At 43.2% G+C, this 22,572-nt stretch overlaps 1 protein-coding gene across 1 annotated transcript in view; it reads left to right on the forward strand.

The window, feature by feature from the left end:
- Positions 1-22,572, forward strand: part of TOP1 (DNA topoisomerase I) — a 65,483-nt gene that overhangs the window by 11,278 nt on the left and 31,633 nt on the right. The window contains exon 3 of the mRNA XM_064673612.1: positions 17,748-17,850. Within this exon, the coding sequence (XP_064529682.1) occupies positions 17,748-17,850 (103 nt within the window). The remainder of the gene's footprint in view (positions 1-17,747; positions 17,851-22,572) is intronic.

A 22,572-nucleotide genomic window follows, 5' to 3' on the forward strand; every position in this document is an offset into this window, starting at 1 on the left:
GACGAGCACTCTCCAGTTTAATGTAGCCGTTTGGGAAACTGGAAACTGGAACTCTTTGGAGATCCATGTGAGGGGATGATTCATTGCAACACAAGCAGCATGTACAAAATGGAGGGATGGAGTAGTACTAGTGACGTACTCTGAGGTTTGTTCTCTAGAGTTAATGACCACCAGATGGGGAATAAAGGGCCGCCTGCTTTTCTTTTGAGGACCAGGAATGTCACTGAGGCCGTTAAAATGTGCTGTATCTGTGGTAATGCTGCTTGTGCACAGCAAAGCCCTTGATATGTGGATCAGAGTTAGCTTTCCCCTCAACACTTGGCTTTTAGCCTGGGTTTTAGCTGAGGATGAGATTCCTTCAGTGTGGTCACAGTGCACCTCAGGGGTGAAGTGCTTTCTGCAGTAGAAAAACCACGGTGCAAGTTGTGTTCCAGTGCACGGTGTGAATGGCCAGATCCAGAGGCAGGAGGTTCATGTGAACTCGAGTGCAGGGCAAGAGATGAACTCATAACAACAGTGACCTTAATTAACTTGGGCAGTGTTGCCCCATCCTGTCATAGGTGTCCTTTCCATCCATCTTGTTCGTAAGCAAACACTGGCACAAATCAGAGTCTGAGTGTCAGTGCTGATAACTCTGATACTTGCAAGTTGTCATCCTGGAGCTGTGTAGGTGTTTGGGTTACTTTGTCTTACTCCATCACATGGAACATCTCTCCATCTGTCCAGGATACCTTTGGAAGTGAACGTGGAGAACATGCGTTTTTTCAAAAGCCTTTTACACTTTTGCTTTCTTATGTCCTCCTGTCTCCTTCCTACTCCAAAATCAAGAAGACTCCCAGAAGAGCCAGCATCTTGTCTGAGTCATGTTGTCATAGCTGTGTATGTCACCTGCACTTCATTAGGGAACACAGGCAAGCTGTCCTTGAAATACCTGTTTTTATGAGTCGATACAGTCTTCTAATTTAAAATATGCTGCTCTCTGGAGTTTGGTAGCTGTCATAAACAGTGTTTTTCTTTTATCATCAAGTAGGCTTATTCAGCATCACCTGTGTCTAAAGGAAGCTGCTTTCTGGGTTTTAGACTGTTCTTTTTATATAAAAGACTGTACTTTTTAAATAAAGTACAGCTTAGCCCTTGATGCTCTATGCTTGGCAGCTTTAGTTGTCAGCATGTGGTCTTGGGAGAGCCCAGCACGGTGGAGTTTTGTTTGCCCCAGTCTGTAGCTTGTCTTGCAGGGGATGGAGGCTGCAGCTGGCAATAAACTGGCTATCCCAGTAATTTAATTCTTAAATTGCATCAATGGGCAAAAGGCAGAAGCAGTTGAATTTGTGAGTCTAGTTTTTTTTTTTGTTTCCCAAATGAAGGTGTAAAGCTGTTGTTCTTGAAGCATTGCCTTGTGTCTGACACGTTTGCCCCTTCCCTCCTGCCCAGCCCTGTTGTTGAGACTCCTGTGCCCTGATGCAGGATACTCAGTTATGGTTTTACTCTGCATCACTGTCAAAGCGTGAGCTGCTTGTGTACAGGAGAAGGTGATTTTACTATTGAACCATAGCCTGAGTTAAAATATTCCTTCTCTGTGCCCGTGGGCCTCTCTTGCAGCCCTGTATTTACCTCTTTGGGGAATCTGATAGAATTTTCCTTCAAAGTGACGGTGTTGTCTTTGCACACTGACTGAACGTGGTCTGGGTGCACATGAGCAAGCTGGGTGCACTGGTGCTGCCAGCAGGGACAGGGAGTTCAGGAGGGGGGCTGGATCTCTTGGGATCTCCTGGGATCTCCTGGGAGCTACTCTGTGCTTGGGCTTTGCCCATCACTGCTCAGTGCCCTTGGTGAGGGTGGGGAACGGTGCTGACACCGTGGCCATGTTTTGGAGGGATCGGGAGGTTTGCTGAGTCTTTGTGTGCTGAACTTAGTGTGTATTTTTAAATGCTTTCCTTTGTGGGGAATGAAGCTGTGGAGCATTGTTTTGTGAAATAAATCCCCTGTAGCTGTATTTCACAATAACATGAAACAGTGTTCAAAACAGATGTGAACCTCACTTATTAACGGCAGAATTAGTTTGGTTTTAATTTAAGTTTTTGTGTTTTTTTCTCCATTTGTGTAAATACCCCATCCATTCACCTAGGCACAGAAGCCTCGTGCTCAGACTCTAATCCAGAATAAGAAAACTTGAATCCCAAAGGGAATTTGTTACTGTGTGATTTTTCTTTTTTTTTTTTTCTAAGATGAGTTTATATACTGTCTTTTTCTGTATGTTAACAGTTTAATCTCAGCAGAGCTCTGGAATTATTCATTGACAATTAGCTCTATAGGTGGCCAGAGTCAAACAAGCCCTCTCTTTAGTTGTTTTTCCTCAGTACTTGAAGAAGTATTTAAAAAATATTGTAGTATGTGGACTACAAACAAGTATAATGGTAATTTTTATCATAGTAGCTTGAGAGGCTGGAAAGGTAAGTTTTCCACCAGTTTTCAGTTCTGGAAAGATCTGATGTTGAAGGGCTTTCTTCTAAGCATCCGTGAAGTATTTGAAGGCTTAAAACTTGGTGCAGATTTGTGTCGTTTCTGAGTTTCTCACTGGTTTGTTATTTCCATGTTCTGAAGTTGGTGTCATTTGGTCAGGAAGTGTCACTGACACTTGCTCAGTTCCTCACCCCATGAGCTCTTGCTTAAATCTTGGCTGTCTCCTGCCCATCACTACCAGGTGTCCACACAGTACCTGTTCTGCTGCCTGGTGTGGTTAGTGCTTTGCTAACTGCAGGATGTGATTTCCCAAATCCTGTCATCCCGGTGGCTTTATTTACATGCAGCTTTAGATTCAGATCAAATTGCTGGAGGAGATTGGTGCTCCAAAAAGGCCTCAGACTTAATGTTGTCAGGTGTCTTTGTACTCCCAGAGTCAGATGATGTTTCCTCCCTGTAGGTCACTGCAGTTTTCCCTTGTGCTTAATCCAGCCAGAATTACCCTTGTACATCAGACGTGCACGTAGTTCATAAAGCACCTTCTGATGGAACAAATGCTGCACTCGACCTTAACTGCACACTTCTCACTGTAGGGAAGTTAGATTTTTATTTTTTAACATATGATGCTCGGTATTAGCAAATTGTCTCCTTGTTTTATTTGTCTGTGCTTATGGCTTTCACTTAAAAAGGGAAATTTTAGTTTCTGTCTCAGGGTAGCTGTCTCACTGTGAAGTGCTGGCAGACAGGGTTCCAGTACTTGTCTCAGAGACTGTAGTGACAGAAAGTGTCTTGTTTTATATTTTAATCTCAAGTAACTCATACTCAGTCTCTTGTTGTGAAAACCTGTGCTGAACTCTTTCTCTGGTCATAGATCCTTCCTTGAGCAGAGACTACTGAACTGCTTCATCTCTGAGAGGCAAACAGATGTCCTTAGGAAACCAGGTTGAACTTACTCCAAATTTGCTGGAGACAAAGTATTTAGTGCACCATCATTAGAATAAAAGTATTCCTGTTACAAGCTGTTGCTTAGTTTTCAATTTTATTAAACCTCTTTCTCCAGGAGTATCTTGATCTGTCCATGGGGCTGCTTAGTTTTGGGAGGAGCATTTGAAATTAAGTATATCATATAATTTGCTGATTTTCAGAGTAGGTTATTCATATTAACTTTTTCTGATGGTATTAGGGCTACTCCTCATGTAGTTTTCTCACTTACAGGCTTTGCTTAGTACTACCACAGTCATTAATGAAAGCTTAGGGCTCTGGGGTTTCACTGTTGGTGCCTTTTTGCATCTGGTAGGATCAAGTAAAAGGTGATCACAGGTCACAGTTGTGACCACAGGAGAGAGAGGGAGTTTTTCCTGGTCTGCTAGGGACTGGAGTACAGGAAGTAAAGTAATTGCTAGTTCAAAAATAACTTGGTACACTTTAAAACTTGCAAAACAATGTTGCTGAGGTGCATGAAACCCAAATACATTTAAGCTGTTTGAGTTATTGCAGTTTTGGAAACTGCTGGGGCTGCTGTGCAGTCCTGGTTAAAGCTGAACTTGCTCTGCTGGGTACATGGATGGTGCTTTCACTCCCAGAAGTGGTTTTGTCAGGCACAGGCTTGAAACACTTGGAAGAGGAGGATAGGAGGGAACTGTGCAGCTGCTGCTCTGGGCTCTTTGTGGAGCAGCAAACTGCTAAATCAGCTGGAGTGGCTGCAGCTTTCAGGGTGGTGTTAGTCCTTCATGTAAAATTGATAATAAATTTTAACAGATGCATTGATTTAATTTTGTCTTGATGTATATAAAACTGGCAGCCAAGAAACTTAAAAATATTTTCCAGCCTTATAGCTGAATCATTCAGGAATAAATGAGGAGATTGTAAATAGTCTTAGATGTTCATCTTGTTTCCTTTGCCTATTTCTGCTGTCAAATAATCAAGAGGAAACAATAAGTATTTCTTAATTTTTCCATTGGAATACCCCTGAAAACAAGCTTTATAACTTGGTTTTCTTACTGTGGGTTATATTAAAGAGGAATAACAGTCTTAAATCTCTGTGGTTGCTTCTGTAGCTCTAATAGTTTTTTGAGCATGTTTCTAACCCTCTCACCAATCAACCTGTTAAAATTATTTAAATAATATTAGGTTTCATGTTCAGAAACTTGAAAAGTAGAGAATGTGATCATGTTACAGTAGTTGTAAAGCAGAACCTCTGATATGATGGGAGTCATTAGTGAAGCACTTGAAGTGCAGTGATAAATGAACCTTTGATGGCACTCTGCACATTTCCTTTGGTTCAAACAGCTCTTTTAGTGACTGGGGCAGGGGAGGACATTTGAAAGCTGAAAAGGGAAAGCTGTTTTCACACATACTTATTTCTGCATAGGTAAAGAAAGGAGTATTCTTAAAATGGAGGAACAAGGTAACCAGAAGCAATTGATTCAGTTCCATTTTTAAGGACTGTGCTTGCTTTCTCTTGATAGACTTTAGATGTGAAATAAATTACAGAAATGTTTTCTCCCCTTCATGTCGCGTTCGAGGCAGATTTGATTTTTGTGTAAGGTGGAATCTGAAAATGTTGGCTCTACGTTCCATCCAAGGATTCCAGCCACTAGTTGAAAAAACAAACAAACAAAAAACAAACCCACACAAACAAACAGAACCCAACGAAGAGCCTCACCAAACTGGTAATATATTGCATGGAGCTTTTTAATTGAAGAAATTGGGAGTGTATTATGCATAATAATGTAACCACAGCCTTTTATCCTCTGTCAGTAGGTTACATTTTGTATTCAGGTACCTATTGGTGTGATTTAACAGTTGCCAGCCAGTGAGATTTGGCCTGGATTTAACAAAATAAACAGATTACAGCCGCATGAAGAGATTAAAATCAGTGACTGGAAGTAACATTTTGTGTCTGCTGGTGTAAATTGAATACTTCAGTGGAATTTAGTGCACCATAGCTAGGAGCTGTACTTACTAAAGTATAGCAATCATAGTCTTATTTTAAAGCTAGTGTCCTACACTGCTGTGCTGATGCCTCTTTCTAGTCCTCTTTCCCTTCCTTTCAGAAGACACAGTTGTGAGTACAGTTGCAAGTGCAAAAATCTCAACTGTCCTTAAACATTTACCTTGTGTTTACTTTCTGTAGTGTTTTATCTGGAGTCAGGTTTCTTCCTGTGTGCTAATTGCATCCCCTCCCTGGATGGTGCTCGTGGCAGGGCAGGCCCTGCTGATGAGGTGTTTGCAGACACTGTTGGGATCGGCCTGCTGTGGGTGAGGGATCATTTAACTCACCCACAATGGGGACAGAGGTGAAATCGGGCTGTGTCCATCCAGTGCAGCCCTATACTTGAAAGAAATCATTGTAATTAGGAAAAAAATAAACAAACAAAACCCAGCTGGGATCAGTGTGGGAGTTGCTCCTACAGTGAGGAACCAGCTTGAGCGTGTTTAAAAATAGGTGCTTGGTCTTCTGAAACAAACTTTTTCTAGGACTTTGGCCACGATTACCCCATCAGTTCAACTTCATAGAGATTATATTAAACGAGGAGTAGGAGAATTATCTGACTGCAGCGTGTAAAGCTTGGCAGAGGTGATTTAAAGCTTCTACCAACCACTTTTTTGTCTTGCAGATTCAATTTATTTACACTCTGAACCCATTACAGAGGGTTCTCGAGGGTGCTGCCTCTTAAGCCTTTCCTCCCTACAACAAGCAGGAGACCAGCTCTGGCCACACTGTGGTGTCAAGGGATGGTTAATAAAAGACTTTGAGCAAATGCCATTAGAGCCTCTCCCCTGAGGACGCTGAGCACCACTCCCATGTGTATAAACTGAGTGAGCCTGGCTGCTGACAGAGCCTGGGCATCCACTGCTGCCAGAGAGGCACTTCAGTGCAACTGCCTATTTTTTGATCTTGTGTGAAATTTTTGCCTGGGGGGAGCCTTGTTGTGGGTCAGACCCAGGACAGTCAAACACAACAGCCCTGTCCTCGTGTGATGTTGGTGTGAATACAGGCTCTGTGTGAGCCTCTGTTGGCTCATCACTCCTGTGCTGAGGAATTGTCAGGATTTCAGGTAGTCATTACAAAAACCTTCTTTCCAGTGAATCCAAGAGCAGTGGTGACTTATGCAGCCAGCAAGGGAAAATGTTTTTATAGTTGACATCATCGCAGTGTAATTACTCCTGACAGCACAGCAGTTTTCCTGTTTAGTGCAGGTTTTAAAATCATTACAATTTAAAATCTCACGCCCCAAAATATCAACCTATTTTTTAACATGGCTGAAGTTTCTCTTATCCTCCCTAAGGACTAAGAATTACAGTTGTTTGTCTCTATTTTCTCCTGGTTCACCTTGTAAGTTTGCATTCAGTAATCAGCTGTTGACTTTACATGACAAATTGTGCTGTTTGCACCTTTCTAGTCTAATGATGGTATAAAGAGCATTTGGAGGCGGAAGGAGCTTGCGCTGGGGGCACTGACTCAGTCTGAGGATGGAGGACAGAACATGAAGTTCTCTGCAGTGTGAAGTTGTGACAGATTGCACCAAAGGATTTTCTTTGCTCTTGACCCACTCTGCTGAAGTAACTGAGCTGTTCCTGGGGCAAATCTCCCGGAGGTGATTCAGAACCTGCCTGTGTCTGCAACAGCCGCTGCCAGGCTCGCCTGAGAACTGGGGTTGGTTCTTGTGCTGCAGCTGAGCACAAGCTGGGGTTCTCAGAGCTCAGAAGCAGCCAAAGAGCGAAGGTGTCTCTGGTGTCCATTCACTTGATGTTTCAGTCCACCCTGGCTTGCACATCCTTTGTGAGAGGGGATTGATGAAGAGCAGTGTGTTGTCCCCAAAATCTTGGGGCCCATCTGTTAGCCAGAAGGAAAAGGAGTCCTGCAGACCAGAAAAGTAAGGGTTAAGTGAACCATTTTACTTTAGATAACGTTGAAGTAAAGGATAGGTTATCTCTTGCAGTCCCTGATAGCTCCGAAGTCTAAACAGGGCTGTAAATGCTGGGGTTGCCCTGTTTGCTCCCCTCCTGCCCTGGGTCTCCAGAGGCGAGTGCCCCTGGTTCTTTCTGCTGAGCGACTCGTGGGTGACCCTGAGCAGTTCTTTTTGTCTCTGTCTCCAGCACATACACCCCTCAGTGCAGTGGGTACATCCCTCCCTTTGTCTCTTCCTGAGAAAAGATTTTGTGTGACAGCACCGCGTGACAGTTTCTGCGCTAAGCTGTGGATCTGTGCTAAAGGTTGGTTCCTTTCTGACTCTGAAAATAGGATTAGTCCCCCTTGCATTATCTATTTGAATGCTCTGAAGTTTTACCTTCTTTCATCATTTTAAACTAGTTTTACACCCCCGGATGCCAGGCTGGTTTGTGAACAACTGTCCAGGCCTTCCCAGCGAGTCCGTCCGTGCTGGTTGAGTTCACTGCCTTTTGAGCAATAGGGAAGAAACGGGTGAGAATTTGGAAAAGCCTGAGGTGAGATGGTGTAGTAGAAGTTTTTTAGTATTAGTAGATCTAAAATCCACAAGGAACCTGCCTGTAACTACTTCATTATCAAAACTCTTTTCTGTGAGTTGATTTGTAACAGCCGTTTCTCCTCAGCCGCGTTCACTGCAGGTCCTTACACATCCCTGTTAGTCCTCCAGGATCTCAGTCCTCTGTACATGTTTATTAACAAATGGAAGTGCAGCTGGAGCTGCAATAAGTGTAAGGCTTTTGAAACCTAAGAGGTAACTATGAGCAAGCTCATTTTCCCTGGATCCTGCTCTCTGCCTCGTCCTGGCCTCCTGATGTGCAGAAGTGATGGGCCATGGCTGTTAAAACTGGAGGTAAAAGTGTATCTTCAGTTTTGCTGCTTCTTTAAAAATGGACATGCAGCTCAGACCTCTGTTTATTCTTGTGGGTGTAGACTCATAAAGCAATAGGAAAAATTGTTGAAACTATTTCTACTCCAGTAAGGGAAGGCATGGAATTCAATTTCTGAATGGTGGAGGCGATGGAAAATAAGTACTTCTGCTCGTGCAAGTGTAGCCTTATAAGAATAAATATCACTTGGGACAGGAGTGGGTTTGCTCTTATTTCCTTAGAGGCTACTCTGGCCTCTCCTCTCTCTCATGCCAGCACAGCAGCATTTTAAGCTGTTCACTGACGCCGGTCATTTCCCTGAAGTTTTAATTTGCTGTTCTGTTTTATTCTGCTTTGTTAGTGGAAACATACTAATGGGTTTCAGTCTCTGACTCTTATTTATACAATTACAAGAGAATGTTTTACATCTTGGGAATCCCTGGAAACACATGTTTTTGTTCACATGGAACTTTTTTGGTTTTGAATGCAAATAATGGATTGAAACTTCATTGTTGCCTCTCGGTTGGGAGCCCTTTGGCATGTGTAAGAAGCAGCTATTAATTTAGCCTTTCTTTGCTGATCAAACATGTATTTTCATGCTTTATAAGGCTTCCTTGGACTTGTCATTTGTGTAATATTGTCTACTGCAATTTTACTTGCAGTGATTTTATGCATTTGTTACACAGCAAATAAGATCTGCTGTGGAACAGGCATATGTGAACGTGCCACCTCTTTGAGAAGAGGCTGTTAAAAGGTGCTGACAAGTCATTAAACTTGCTGCTGCTGTCTACACCATTCGTTGTTTTGCTGCAAAATGCTTGGAGTGTAGCAGTTTCTTTAGGTCAGCATCCCTTTGTACCACCCAGCTATCTCAATTACTTGAGCATTAATTACCCACAGAGTTTTAGCTACTTCCCCATCAGGTGAAAAAATGAGGTGCACAGAAAATAAACAATTAATCCAGTGTGGCTGAAAAAAATTCAAAGAAGGGCTAAGAGTGTCTGTCCTCTTCCTGAAGAGGCTGTTGCAGCACGTCTTGATTTACCCCCCAGCCTCTGCAGGCTGGGTGAGATGGATGAAATGCCAGCAGTGACATTTGCTTCAGGTTAACTTCATATCCCAAAGGCTTCGGTCACACAAGATAGGAGTGATCAGTCAGGGTTCTTTCTGGCCTCCCAAACCTCTCCATGGTAAGTTTTTACCCACTGGGGTGGGTGAAGCAGCTGTGGCCCAGCTTGCCTTGGTGCTGTGCCCGCTGCGCTCTCTCCCTGTTGGCAGAGCTGTCACATTGTGTCACCTCCTCCTCAGACTGCAGGTGCCCCGGGCTTTCCGGGGAGCAAAAGGTGCATTGAGCTGGTTTTGCAAACTTCATGTTTTTAAAAAGCAGTGTAATATCCTTGCTTGCATACTAAAACTTTTCTGGAGCATAAGTGGAACTCCTTGAGGAGTTGGTGGAGCTGTTCTAAAGGACAGAGCATGGCTGGAGACAGTCCTGTTCTCTATATCCATCTATTCTCCTGTCAGGATTCATCACCAAGTCATTCCACAGGTTTCTCTGTGTTCAAAAGCAAAGAATACTGGGCCTTTAAATTACAAAATTAATGAAGAATGCAGTAACTAAGGGGTCTGTCTTGTTCTGTAGCCAAGTTTCCCAGAGCAGTCCTTTTAAGGAAAAAGACATAATATGTCTGGCCCTGTAGTATCTTTGGCCTAAAGTAACTGCTGAAGTGTGGAGAGGGGCTGTGAGGTCATTGGTTTTACTCTGTTTCTATCAAAAGTACTGGGTTTTCAAGCTTTGCCACAATTGGTTACCGTGTGGTGTGGTCGATTCTGACTCAGGCCAGAACAGGTTTTCTCTCAGAGTAAATATGGAAAATAAATGGACTCAAATCTATTCAGTGATGCTATATTTCTTCATTTGAGCTCTTAGAAAAAGGAAGAATGCACTCTGGTGGAGTTTTACTTTTAGTAATAAAGTTCCTGCCTTAGAAAGGAAAAACTGTTTGGTTGCTCTGCTGTACTTCCCCAGGCTCCCTTTTTGAACATTCACACCATTTTCCCCCCCATTTCTTCCCTTGGATAATTAGAAAATGAATGACTGCAGATCTAAGCTTCGCAACCAAGAGCTACTTCACAAACAAGAGTATTCCTTCCCCTTGTTTTCAGGCAAAGTTAGTTTAGCTGTTTTTCATTAAATATAAAACTCAGATTTTATCTGCTTTATGGACAGAAACAGTGGGCGCTGCTGAAGTGTGTGAACTGCTGCATCTGACCCAGCAAGGCACCTGAAGTGAAATAAGCTTGTGATAGCACAGTAATTTATTTCATTTGAATTTGAGTTCAAGAAGGATTTTAAGGATTTAGATTTCTGTAGCAGTGTTGATTGTGGAGCTGTCTTAAGAAACACTGATAAAGGGGTTTGTGTCAAGTTGCTTTTGAAATGTATATGTGTGCATTAAATGTGGCATTATTAAATGAGGAAGCAGAAGCCAGACAGTCTTGCTCCAGTTTCATTGTACTTTCTTTCCCTTCTTGACTGAAAACCAAGATCCTTCTTCTGCTATTGAATTTCAGGCTTAGGTTATGGGGCACTCAAATCATGGCCTCGCTGTTTCAGTCTCTCTCATTTCAGGAATCCAAATGTTTTGCAGTGAGTTATTGTGGAAATAAACCAGCACAGCAAACAGACCTGCAATCCCTTCCCAGGGTAAATGTTTTATGTGTATTCTGTAGTTGTGTAAATAGGGCCAGTAAGTGACACATCCCGTGTCACATGGGAAGTTTATTTTAGATTATGGTTTTCTGCTCCAGTGTATCATCCACAATACCATCATCTCTCCTAACAATGCCTTCTGGCTATGGTTTTCTGCTTTTGACACTTGTAGCTGCCTACAGAGGTTTCTCAGTTTGTGTAGCTTTCATACATACAGTTCTGTTTTCTTTGTCTGCCCTGCTGTATAGGGACAGGACTTGTCACCTATATCTGAATGCAGCTCTGTTTTCTCTCCAGTAGCTTTTCCTCCCTCTTCTCTGGGCTACAGCAATGTCAGTCTTTAAATAAATAAAATGTTTAAATAAATTCCAGAAATGTTGTGTAATCAATTGCTGGAACACCACAATCATAACATGACTTCCTCTAACTGGAATACAAGTATTTTAGAAAGGTTTAAACCTCTTCCAGGCTAGTTAGGTGGGATTTATTGTACATCCTTTTAAAATTGTTCAATCAAAACGTGTAAAGTCAGGTGACTCATGCAGAGTTATCACCTGTCTGACAGTGAGGGTCCTGATCCCCTGTGCCTCAGACCATGCCACGTTCTCCACATGGGGCTTGTTCCGAGCCATGTGGGGTCTGCAAAGGGGCTTTTTTATCTCAGCATAGCAGTTGCTTTCTCAGGTGAGATTTATAAATCGACCAGAACTCATAGAGTGACCTTTTCACATGGGATTACTGTTGCCTGTTTAGGTAATCTGCTGTAACCCTGTCACTATCTGTGTTAAAGATCTTGGATAAGGACTGAATGTTACGCTCCTTCTACTTGCTGGGATCTGTGAATTGTAGAAGTTAGCACAGAACTAAATCATTCTGATCAGATGCCAAGGGCAAAAGTACATGTTCTTTGCCAGGAATATGAATAATATTTTAGACACCTTGAACTACATTCACTTGTTTGAACATTTGTAGCCCTTCCTGGCATCATTTCAGCAACTGAACTGTGATAATTTTAATAGTAGTCTTTATATCCAACATATAAGAAGTTAAAACTCTAAAAGTAATATGATTTGGCAAAATGGTAAAGAAATTATAAGATTTAAGTAACTTGAAAGTAAGAAGCCTTTTTCTGATAATCTGAATTTTAAGATGACTGCTTACGAGGAGAGCCTGTGGGGTAGGAAAAAAAATCACTAAAATTGTTTCATTTAGGCCATATAGTGACTTTTTCCATTGCTTACTCTTGCATTGCAACTGGTGAGAAGGAAATCAACCTAAATAGTAAAAAGGCTGTTGTGGAGTACATGGTGTAAGAAGGAGATGGTGTTTCAGCAGAGAAGGGACTGACCATTCCTCCAGGGACAGGAGTTTTTGAACTTGGCCAGCTTTTGAACCTAATCCAGCAGTACAGAATTACCTCCCTTTCAGCTGCATAATTTAGCAGTGGAACTGGAGAAGTCTTTTTTAAGACTCTTCTCCTTTCCAGAGGAGAGGCTGAAAAGACCCTGCTGGTTTCATCCTTCATGTCCCCTGTGCTGATAGCAAAGGGCTTTCTTGCTCGTGCTTCCAGTCGAGTAGGAGGGAGAGCACAATACTTGTACACACCAGTGAGCCTGAGAGCCTTGAGAGCTGCTTTGCTTCTCATGTAACACATAACTAACATTGAGGCGTTGGACTTAACTCAGGGCAGAAATTTCAGCCCCTCACCTGAAGCAGAAGCATTACTGCAGCAACAAGAAGTTAAAATTTTTTTCCTTAGTTGGTAATGTGATGAATTTTTCATGCTGTGCCCTCAGATTTGGGCACAGATTTTGTTCCCAAGAATCCAGAAAGCTTAAATAGCCTTTCTGGACATCAGCGTAGAGAAGTATTGAGATGAAGCTTCGAACAGATAAAACACCAGCATACACAGCAGTGAGGCATTTCTAGGCTATCTAATGAGAGGAGAAGAAATTGAGATGTTGCTGAAACCAGAAGGAAAATACAAAAAGTACTTGTCCCCAGAATGTAGTAAAACATTTCAAAAGAACAAATAAACCTCTCTCTAAGCAGATTAATGAGCTATTCAAATTGTACCCACAAAAACTTAAAGGGTGAACCAAAAGGCAGCAAATCTGGAAGGCTAATATTTGTCTGGAAAAGCTACTGTTGACCAGAAATTGGGGTTACCAGGTGTTAATTTGACAGCTATCTCGCTTAATTTTGGAGAAATGAGAAGGAACCAGATTGTGCTCACATCCTTTTTTTCCCCCAATGCAAAATGATGGAGTGGAATAAAATGGCATCTGTAGCATCCTTTACCATGTGCCAGCAATACTCTCTTGACAGCTGTACTGATTGGGCATAAAAGAACTTAAACCCCTCTCTGATTTCAGTATTTTGTTAGAAAAGTTGCTGTCAAAACTGAAATATTAATGTAGGAAGTAGCCCGACTTCCCTCGACTGTGACATGTAAATAGTATTTTGGGAGGTGGGCAGAGACGGGTGTTCAAAATGTTTTTAAAGCAAATGAATTTGGCTCATGAATAAAACAGCACAATCCCACATAATTGTTTTGTCACCAGACTAATTAAACCAGGGGTTGTTCTCCTTATGAAAGGGGACCCGCTCACCTTTGCTGTCCCTTGGGACTCTTCCTCTCCAGGTGACAACTCCCTGCTGGAAAAGGCTTTCTTTGATTTCCTCCCTGTTCTTGCCACGCTGCAGTTAGAGCTGCCTGACCTTTTAGAGCTCCGTTCCTGGATAAAGAGTAAAACTGCCCTGCTCAGTCCTCCGTACACACAAGTATTGCAAATAGGGTTATGACTCAGCCCTCCCCGGGGGCTCAGCGCTGGAGCGAGGGCGGGGGAACAGCACAGAGCCACAGACCAGCAGTGCTTACAATTTCCCATCCTTAAATCAGCGTCCTTCTCATCTAGCAGAGTTAAAGGATGAATCAATGTACAAAAATGCAGAGCTGCTCGTGATGGTTGGAGGTGCAGGGGAATGGCAGGAATAGTACAGGGACTGCGGTAATCTTTTGGAGATGTACCAGGCTCAGCATTAGCAGACAGAGATCCAGTGCCAGAGACATCAAGCTTTCTAGAACAGAAGAGATGCCAAAAGCTCTGTTTGGGTTAGAGGATACTGAAGGGAAAGCCTCAGGGGTAATGGATCCTCGCCCAGTGAGCATAACCCCTGTCCCCGCTGTAACCTTGGTGCTGAAGAGAGACTTTGCATTTTCTGAAATGTTTAAATGTCACACGAGCTTCTGAGGTGTTGAACTTTGCTCACAGTAGGCAGTGGATTTTGCTAACGTTCTTGGAGAAGGAGTAGTATTTATCTACTTGTTTAGTGTTGAAGGGAACAGACATGCTTAATGGAAGACATAAAAGGCAGGAAACAAGTCTGGATGTGTGATAATGTCAGAGCTCTTTCTGTAGCTGATGTGAGGCTGGACGTAGTCAACTGCTAATCAGCTGCAAGCTGGGAGAGAGTTACTGGAGGCTGGAAGATTCTTCTAGGAATCAATACGCTAAATATATCGAGGAAGATACATTACAGACAGGAGCACTTCCCGTTGATTGCTGCTGTGCTGATGAGGCTTGGTGGCCCCGTTCCCAATGCAGGCGGCTGTTGGAGTTCAGTCAGAGGTGATGCTGCATCAGTTCCTGGGAAGTGGATACACAAATGGGAGTGAACTGGCCAAACTTGTTTCATGTCAGCCACCAAGTAACCATCAGCTTCCACTCCTAGATAAAGCCAGTCTGACAAAGCTTTTTGTGTAGAATGCCAAAAAAAAAAAGGAATTCTGTCCTTTTTAATGAGCCTGTCTCCTGAACTTTATCCAGCTCCACCCTCAGCAAAAAAAGACCAAGAGCTGTAATGCCTTCTGAGGACATACATATGTCAGTTCAAGACTATTTAATAAGGTCTTTTGAAGTCTTCATTCTTAACCAACCTCATGGCATTGTGTCAGAAAGCAACATCATGGAGTCTGAATTCTAGGCAAATATTTCAGACTAATTTAACCCTTAGGAGACATGCCTGGGAGGTAGACTTCCATGGAAGTACTAAATTTAAAGCGTTGTCCAGTGTGAGAGACACCAAATACCCCTACCTTGATGTCTTTTCCCTTCTTCTTTTGAGACCATGTGCACAACCTCCTGTTCCCCAGGCACTGTGGCCATCTTTGAGCCAGAACACCTCTGTGCTAGAAACACTTTCCTGCTAGAAATCCTGTGGTAGGAAAGCTGTCCCATGACAAATCCCAGCATGCAGAGCTAGTTTAACTGGTCAGGCACTTTTTTTGCTGCTTCGTTTTCCTGAAAATACCAAATCATTGTAAGCAGAGCCAAGGATTGAGGAAATAAATGTCTGACTCCAGCACTTCCAGGGTATAGTTCTGGAGCTGCTTTGCAAGAGCAAATATTAATTTCGGCTGTAAAGCACAACTCAGCTGGAAGGGAATATGGTGATCAAGGTAAATGTGCTGTTTTCTGCTCTCTTTTTTTTTTTTTTGTGACAAGTCATCATGTGGCTCTAAGCTCTAAAGAGAACAGCATTGAGCACAGTCACACACGTTTTCCATTGATTGGTTGGTAGAAAAAAAATTGATTCTGTGTTGGTATGTGCCTCCCTCAAAAGCCAGTGTGTTATACAGTGCCTGTACCCAGTTCTATGTATAGCATCAGGATGATTTCTCTCGCAATTTACCTATTCATCAAGTGTAAATAGCTGGCTGTTCGCTGCAGGAATCAGTGAGTAAACTCTCTGTGGAATAAACCCCAGGCAGTTTGCAAACAGCCAGAGCTTCCAGCTCCTGGCTGAACTGAAGAATCACAAGTGTGAAATGCACTGCAGAAACATTTTTGCCCGTGAAATGTGTGTTGTCCTGGTGGGAAGAAGGGTTTGGAGAAATTGCTGCTTAGCAGTTCAGAGCAGGTGGGTGTCGGGTCCCCACACAGTTTGCCAGAGATGCCAGCAAACCCTGCCTGCCGTGGAAGAGATTTTGCTCTTTAGGGGCTTGAAAACTCTCAGGTGCTGTCTGCTGGAACACCAGATGTTTCACATAACCTGCCATGTGCCTATATATCAAAATACAGCAAACTAAATCTTGTGCTTTAAGTGTGTGCACTGTGGGCACCAAAGCTCTTGAAGTGTCGCCGGGTTTGGGAGGGTGGAGGGAAGGTGCAGAAAGCAACTTGGAGGCTGCAGTGTCAGCACTCCCGTGGAGGTTTGTGTTGTCTTACTGCAGGTGTCTGAAAGCAATACCTGAAGTTACAGAAAGCCAAAGGCTAAAAGCATGTTCTGTGGAAATGTGACTGTGGGTCTGTTTCCACTAAATCCATGTGAATGTTTGGAGTTACGAGAGCTGCTGTCAGATAAGGACAAAAATGAATTTGTGGCGAAACACTTGGAGGCAGGAGGATGAGGCTTGTTCCTGGCTCCGTGGTGCATTTCCCATGTGCCTGTGAAAGTCACAAAATCCTTTTGTTGCAGTTTCCTATTCTTAGTGCAGGCATAGGAGCTTTTTCAGAGGCATGACATCTTTACAATTAATTAAGCATTACTGCCTTACATCCAAGGTATCTGGTGGAAATTCTGGTGTAGTATCTCAAAACAGATGGCAAAGCCAGCACAGTGTTTCTGAGGGGCTTACTTAATTTTGGTTGCTTTGAGAAGCATGTTCAAAACAAAACTTGGAGTGAGTCTTTGGGTGTGCACACATTACCCCCAATATCACACTGACCTTGACTGTAAATGGCAGTGCCTCTTGAGGTGGGTTTGAGGTCCTAGTTTAGCCTCATCTGCTTTTTAATCTGCTTATGAAGAACATTTAAGGGCCTAAAAATGCCTGTAAATTGGTTTATTTACAGTTCAGCTGCGTTGCTCTTTCTGTCCTGAATCCGCTTCCTTGGTGCTTTAAAGGCCTTTATTGAACAGTGCGTTTGTCACTGAGGATGGGAAATGTCACTCACAGTAGAAACTGGTAGCAATAAAATTACTGTGTTCAGGCAGATTCACTTGAGTGCCAACTCCCATTTCTGACCTGTCACACAGTGGGGACCAGCCCTAACCTGTGTAGGTGGGTGACCACCAACTCAACTCATTACTGCTGTCAGGCTGGGGATGTTTTCAGGGGGAGGTGTCTCCTGCAGAAGGGGAAGAGAGAATTCCTAGTCCTCTTTTCTTTCCACCCTTTCTTTTCATCTTCCTCCTTTACTCCCTGCTTTCCTTGCTGTCTGCCTGTCATGTCATGTGCTCTTGGGGATAAGAATAAAATGGTTTTTATTCCGAGTGGGGAGAGGGGAGGGATGCTTTGTCTAGACTAAATACTTGTGGAAGTAACAGCTAAATTCTGGGATTGAGCAGACCTAACACTTCAGCTTTATGCTCTGTTCTAGTGTCCTTATCCTGTATTTGGGATGAAATACTTAGAGGCATAGGAGGCCAGGCTGCTCATCTGCCAAATAAGGTTGAATTTGCTGTAGCCACACGTACCTAGTGAATGGAAGGGTTGCATTTCTTCAGGTCTGTAAAGCATTTAAGGGTCGTTGAACTAAAGACCATGCAAATGCAGCTGTTGCCAAGATGAATTAACTTGTGTTGCAGGAACAATGAATCCATTTAGGACCTCTGAAACTGAGATTTTTGTTGCAAATTTTGAATCACAGCAGTACTAGTATAGGGTGAGGAAAAATCTAGATATTCACAGGGGAGGTGTGGAGTTTTCCCTCAATTTAATTTCTTTTGTCTTCTTCTCTGCTTACAGATTCTCACAAACACAAAGATAAACACAAAGACCGAGAACACCGGCACAAAGAGCACAAGAAGGACAAGGAAAAAGACCGGGAAAAGTCCAAGCACAGTAACAGGTAAGGAAAAAGTTGATGAAGTCCTCATAGGCTAAATAACAGCATTGCACATGCAGTCTTGCATGTGCAGAAGAATTCCAATAATGTGTACAGAATTGTTACCTTTTGAGTGGGGTTTATGTGAGTGTAGGTGCTTTAAGCCTGATTTTTGTCATTGCCTGCATTTTTATATGGGTGACTGAAGCAGTGTATCTGTAAATGTGAGCCAATATTAATATATGAGAGATTATTGTAGCTTAGTGTTGTCAAAGGTGGTGAAAACTAGTTAAACCCCACCTTCCTGCAGAGTGATCAGTTCTGTGTGTGGTTCCAGTTGTTTGTCAGGAGTGTGCAGGTCTTTACAAGTTGGTATAAACCCCACTGCTGTACCACAGTGAACCCCAGGTGGCTACTATGTCTTCTTATAATTAGAATTGTGTGGAAAGATGATCCCCCAGAAGGGTGGTGATGTCCTGGCCTGCCACCACAGTGGCTGATTGTCTGCACTCAGTGAGGGAGTGCTGTGAACTTGTGCTGGGTCACAGGTGAATTTTAAAGGATGGTGTGCTGTGCTGTCCTGTGTGGTTTATACACTGCCCTGCCACTGTGTGGGGAGGGTGTTTGATGCCAGTCCCTCACCATGGCACCCACACTGAACATGAACACTAAGTTACTCTGGGATGGCCCATGGCTCTGGAGTTGGTGAATTCCATGGTCCAGCTGCTGTCCTGGCCTGGGCTGTGAGCTGCAGGAACCAGGATGTGCAGGTCTGGCTGGAATGGTTTGGTGTGGTGGAGCACAAGGCAAGTCTGTCACAAACAGGATGTTACTCAGAGGAGTTTTCCTCCTTCTAAGTCCTGACACACAAGTGCCACAGAGCCTCCATTCTGACCAAAACTTGGAAAAACTGTCCCCAGAGGGTGAGTGTCTGGTGTGACACTTGGTGAATGACAGGGAGTGTTTATGCTGTGGGCAAGCAAGTGTATTAACCAATTGCTGTGCAACTGTGATAACACCATCCAAAAAGGAACAAAAAAGCTTGTGTTAACAATGAAACTTGGAAAGGAGGAGGGAGTCTGTGCTGAGCAGTGGGTTTGTTTTATTGGGGTCGCACTTGATTTGAATTTTCTGTGACCTTTTGAGAAGTTACACAAGCCTACTGTTCCATAATGTGTCTTCTTTTTTTTTTTTTCTTTTTTAAAGTAAATGATTGATGGGGGAAAAATCTAGGCCAAATAACTTGCATTTCCTGGCTTACACAAGAAGGATGAAATGTTTGGACACATTCTTTGCTCTCTTCTTTGCTCACACATCTATATTACATTGATTTCTGGTTTTCATTTTCGTGATCATCAGGCATGCACCCCAAAACTAACTGCCTGGTATTTCCACAAGTTCATTGCTTCACTGAAAAACCATTCCCCTGCAGTCTTAGCAGAGTGCATTCTTTTGTAAGGAGTAATGTAAGCACCGTCTTTAAATTTCCAAACTTGTTAATGATTTGACTTCATTTGTGTAGGAGTTGAAAACGGTCAGTGTGTTTTTAACTGGAAGAACTAATTATGGGTCATAACATGAAGCTGATTTTGTAAACAGTAGATGCCAACAGAGTGGAAAGAAGATGGAATGGCTGTGATGTTTTGTGAGGTGTAGCTCAGGAAGTGATATACAAACGTGCTTTATCTTGAAGTCCTTCCTTCCTCCCTGCAGTGTTGTCTTGCAATCCCTGTGAGAAGGACTTCATGTCTTCTGGGCACTGTGCCTGATGCTCCAGGTTGTTTTCATGCCTCCATTGAGTGTTCATTTGTCCTGTGAGCACAGCATATGCTGCCTCCTTGGGTCCCAAAGCAGGTCCCCTCAGAGGTGGGGTGACTAGGTGCCTTCCTTGCAGGGGTTTTGTTCAAGGCGTGTTTTTGGGGAGAGATCACCTAATAATGCTTTGCCCCTCAGGCCCCTACACAAGGTAGGACTTCACCCCCCCCACCGAGCATGCCCTTGTCATGGTTTTCTGTAGTGTTTCTGCCTTTCAAAACTGCCACCTTAAAAATGAGTGTATTACAGTGCTGAATCATTAGATCTTGAGGTGGTTCTCAGGGAAGATAACATACGTGGACACACGGGTCCTCTGTTTGGATCACTCCTTCAGCAGTGCTCCAAAGTCTTCACTGCCTCCTTCATGCTCAGTCGTGCACAGGTCATACCCAGCTGCTTGCTGTGTAAAACCAGCTGACTTTTAACACAAACTTCATAGAAATAATTGAAATGTAAACATTTCTTCACTAAATCCCTTGATTCGTCCTGTAATGTCATTCTGTAATTCCATAAATGTAAGTAATTTCTGAGGATCAGATTTTAAGAGACCATTGTGTGGAGGGAAAAAACCTGCCTGTTTGTACTGAAGTTTCTCCTTTGACAGTGAAAAACAAGTGGAAAAATAGCCATTAATCTGTTAGAAATTGAAGAAAAAATTCTCAAGGTAACAAGAATGTGGGTTTTTGCAATGGCTTTTACCTGTATGGGAAATTTTGAAAGCACCTGATAAAAGGCTGTGAATTAATCCTTTAGAAAAGTTTATCTTGGATTTATAGAATTGCATGTAAATCTTCAGAAAATCCATTCTGTATTTCAGAAAAGCTACTATGTTACTGCAAAAGCTGTGCTATATCTTTGGTGGTTCTCAAAGAGATTGAGTGGTGCTTTAGCAGAAATCCAAGCCATTGTTTTCTGGGAGACTTGAATTTGTACCTCTGTGACATTTTCTATGTGTGAAGAGTCCCTGATTGCATTCTGAGAAGCACAGTGCACCCTGTGCACAGTGAAGAGCAGTGTGTGGTTGTGTTTGAAGCAGATCATTTTTGTATCTGTCTGTAATACTTTGACAGTTTCATTTCCTGTCCTGTACTTTAAAAAGGCTTTTAAAATAAAACCTGCATCAAGAAGGCAGAACCACTCCAATGCAGGAGAATAAATGTTTCCTGTATCCAGTCTTTGAAGGATCTAAACTGCCAAGATAAGTCTCCAAAATACCTAAAATAGACAATTTTGATTTCATATGACAGAAGTGTGTGGAGTGGTATGTGGAACTTCTTAATTTTGGTTCTTGCTTTCCTCTGCTCCCACTCACAAGATGACATTTCTGTGTCTTAACCACTCATTTACAGCTGTAGTAAACTGGGAGAGAACATTTGTGTGCCTCAGATCTTCCCTGTCACCCCTCAAGGAAAGAAAATGCAAAGACCACTTGAGAAAAATCCGTATCAAAGAATAATCCCCCTTTGCTTGATTGAGATTGCTTGATAGCAGAGTGGGTGGTTTTGCTCCTTTTCTCAGCCCTGTGCTTCCCAATCTCCTAACAAATCTAACACACATCCATTAAATATAAATGTCAGTGGTTAAAAAAATAAAATGAAACAAATCCCGTGTGGCAATAGGTTTGTGATCAGTGAGAGCTGAGTATTTCAGACAAGTAGACCATGTAAGATGATGGAATAATGGGTCCTTTGAAGGCAAGACTTGTTAGGGCTGGGGTCAGGAGTGTTGGCAGGAACAGGTGTCTGTCTGCCAGGTGTCCTGGGCTCCGAGCAGGGAGCGTGGGCTGCCAGGAGCCTGAGGAGAGCAGGGATGGCTGTGACAGGGAATGGGAGCTGATCCGTGCTGTCAGCAGGACAGGCATCCGAGCTGCAGGAAGAAAATCTTCTGTCACGTTGCATATTTCCTCCATTTACTAAATCTCTTGTGATCACAGCTTGAGATGAACCGAGGCATGGAGCACATAAGGGATTCACAGACTCGATCGTCACTGGCATCTTGTAGGATTTATGGTTTCGCTAGGAAAAACACAGATTTCAGGCATTTGCTAGTCATGGATAAAGATAAATTTCCGCTCAGACTTCTTGTACACCTCCTCTGGTTTATTATGTGATGCTGAACTGCTTGGAATGATGTGTGTTGGGGGCAGGAAGAGGCAGGGATACCTGACGTAGGAGAAAAGGCAATTTTATAAAAAGACTTGAGCACCTGCTGTTCCCTAGCGTGGGTGGGTTTGTTTTTATACCCCATTTGAGTGCACAGTTCATCCTGATCAGCTTTCTAATGTGACACTGCTTTCCAGTAGTAAGAATTTTTATTTAGTAGTGTACTTGATTATCACACGGCCATAGAGAGCATGTGCTAAGCATGATCCTTGTCTCAATGTACAAAGATTGTTCTGCTTTCTAAAATTTTTATCTGTTGATTAGTCCAGCTTTTTATCTTGTTCCTCTTGCTGAAGGCTCGATCTGTGAAAACTGGTGCAGAGCCTCCTCTGCGCAGCGGGGAACGATGGTTTCAGGTTGTTCTGTTGTGTTGCCGGAATCCCGGCAGAACCATTGGCGCTCACATCTTGGTTCCCTGTAATACCAGCTGATAACCCTCTAACAACATCAAATCCTGCAAGCCAGCTGAAAACATGTCCTTTCCTGGGATGCTTCTGCCCGGGAGGTGCTCCCTGCGCGGGCAGCCCTCCCTTGGTGCGCGTTGGCCTGGCCGCGATCCCGGGTTTCCATTAATGCTGCGTTACGTCAAACGAGGCATGGGCTGCGTAGCCCGTGCTCTGTCCCCATTGTGTTTTTGGGTTTCACTGAAATCACAGCTCCCTTATTTTACGCCTCAGTTGTGCTGCAGCAGCCCCCGAGTGGGCTCAGTGCCGCGGAGCTGGCTCGTAGCAGATTCCCAGTCACGAGCTAATTACAGCCGAGAGAGGAA

Source organism: Pseudopipra pipra, chromosome 17 (assembly GCF_036250125.1).
Source record: "Pseudopipra pipra isolate bDixPip1 chromosome 17, bDixPip1.hap1, whole genome shotgun sequence".
Taxonomy (NCBI): domain Eukaryota; kingdom Metazoa; phylum Chordata; class Aves; order Passeriformes; family Pipridae; genus Pseudopipra; species Pseudopipra pipra.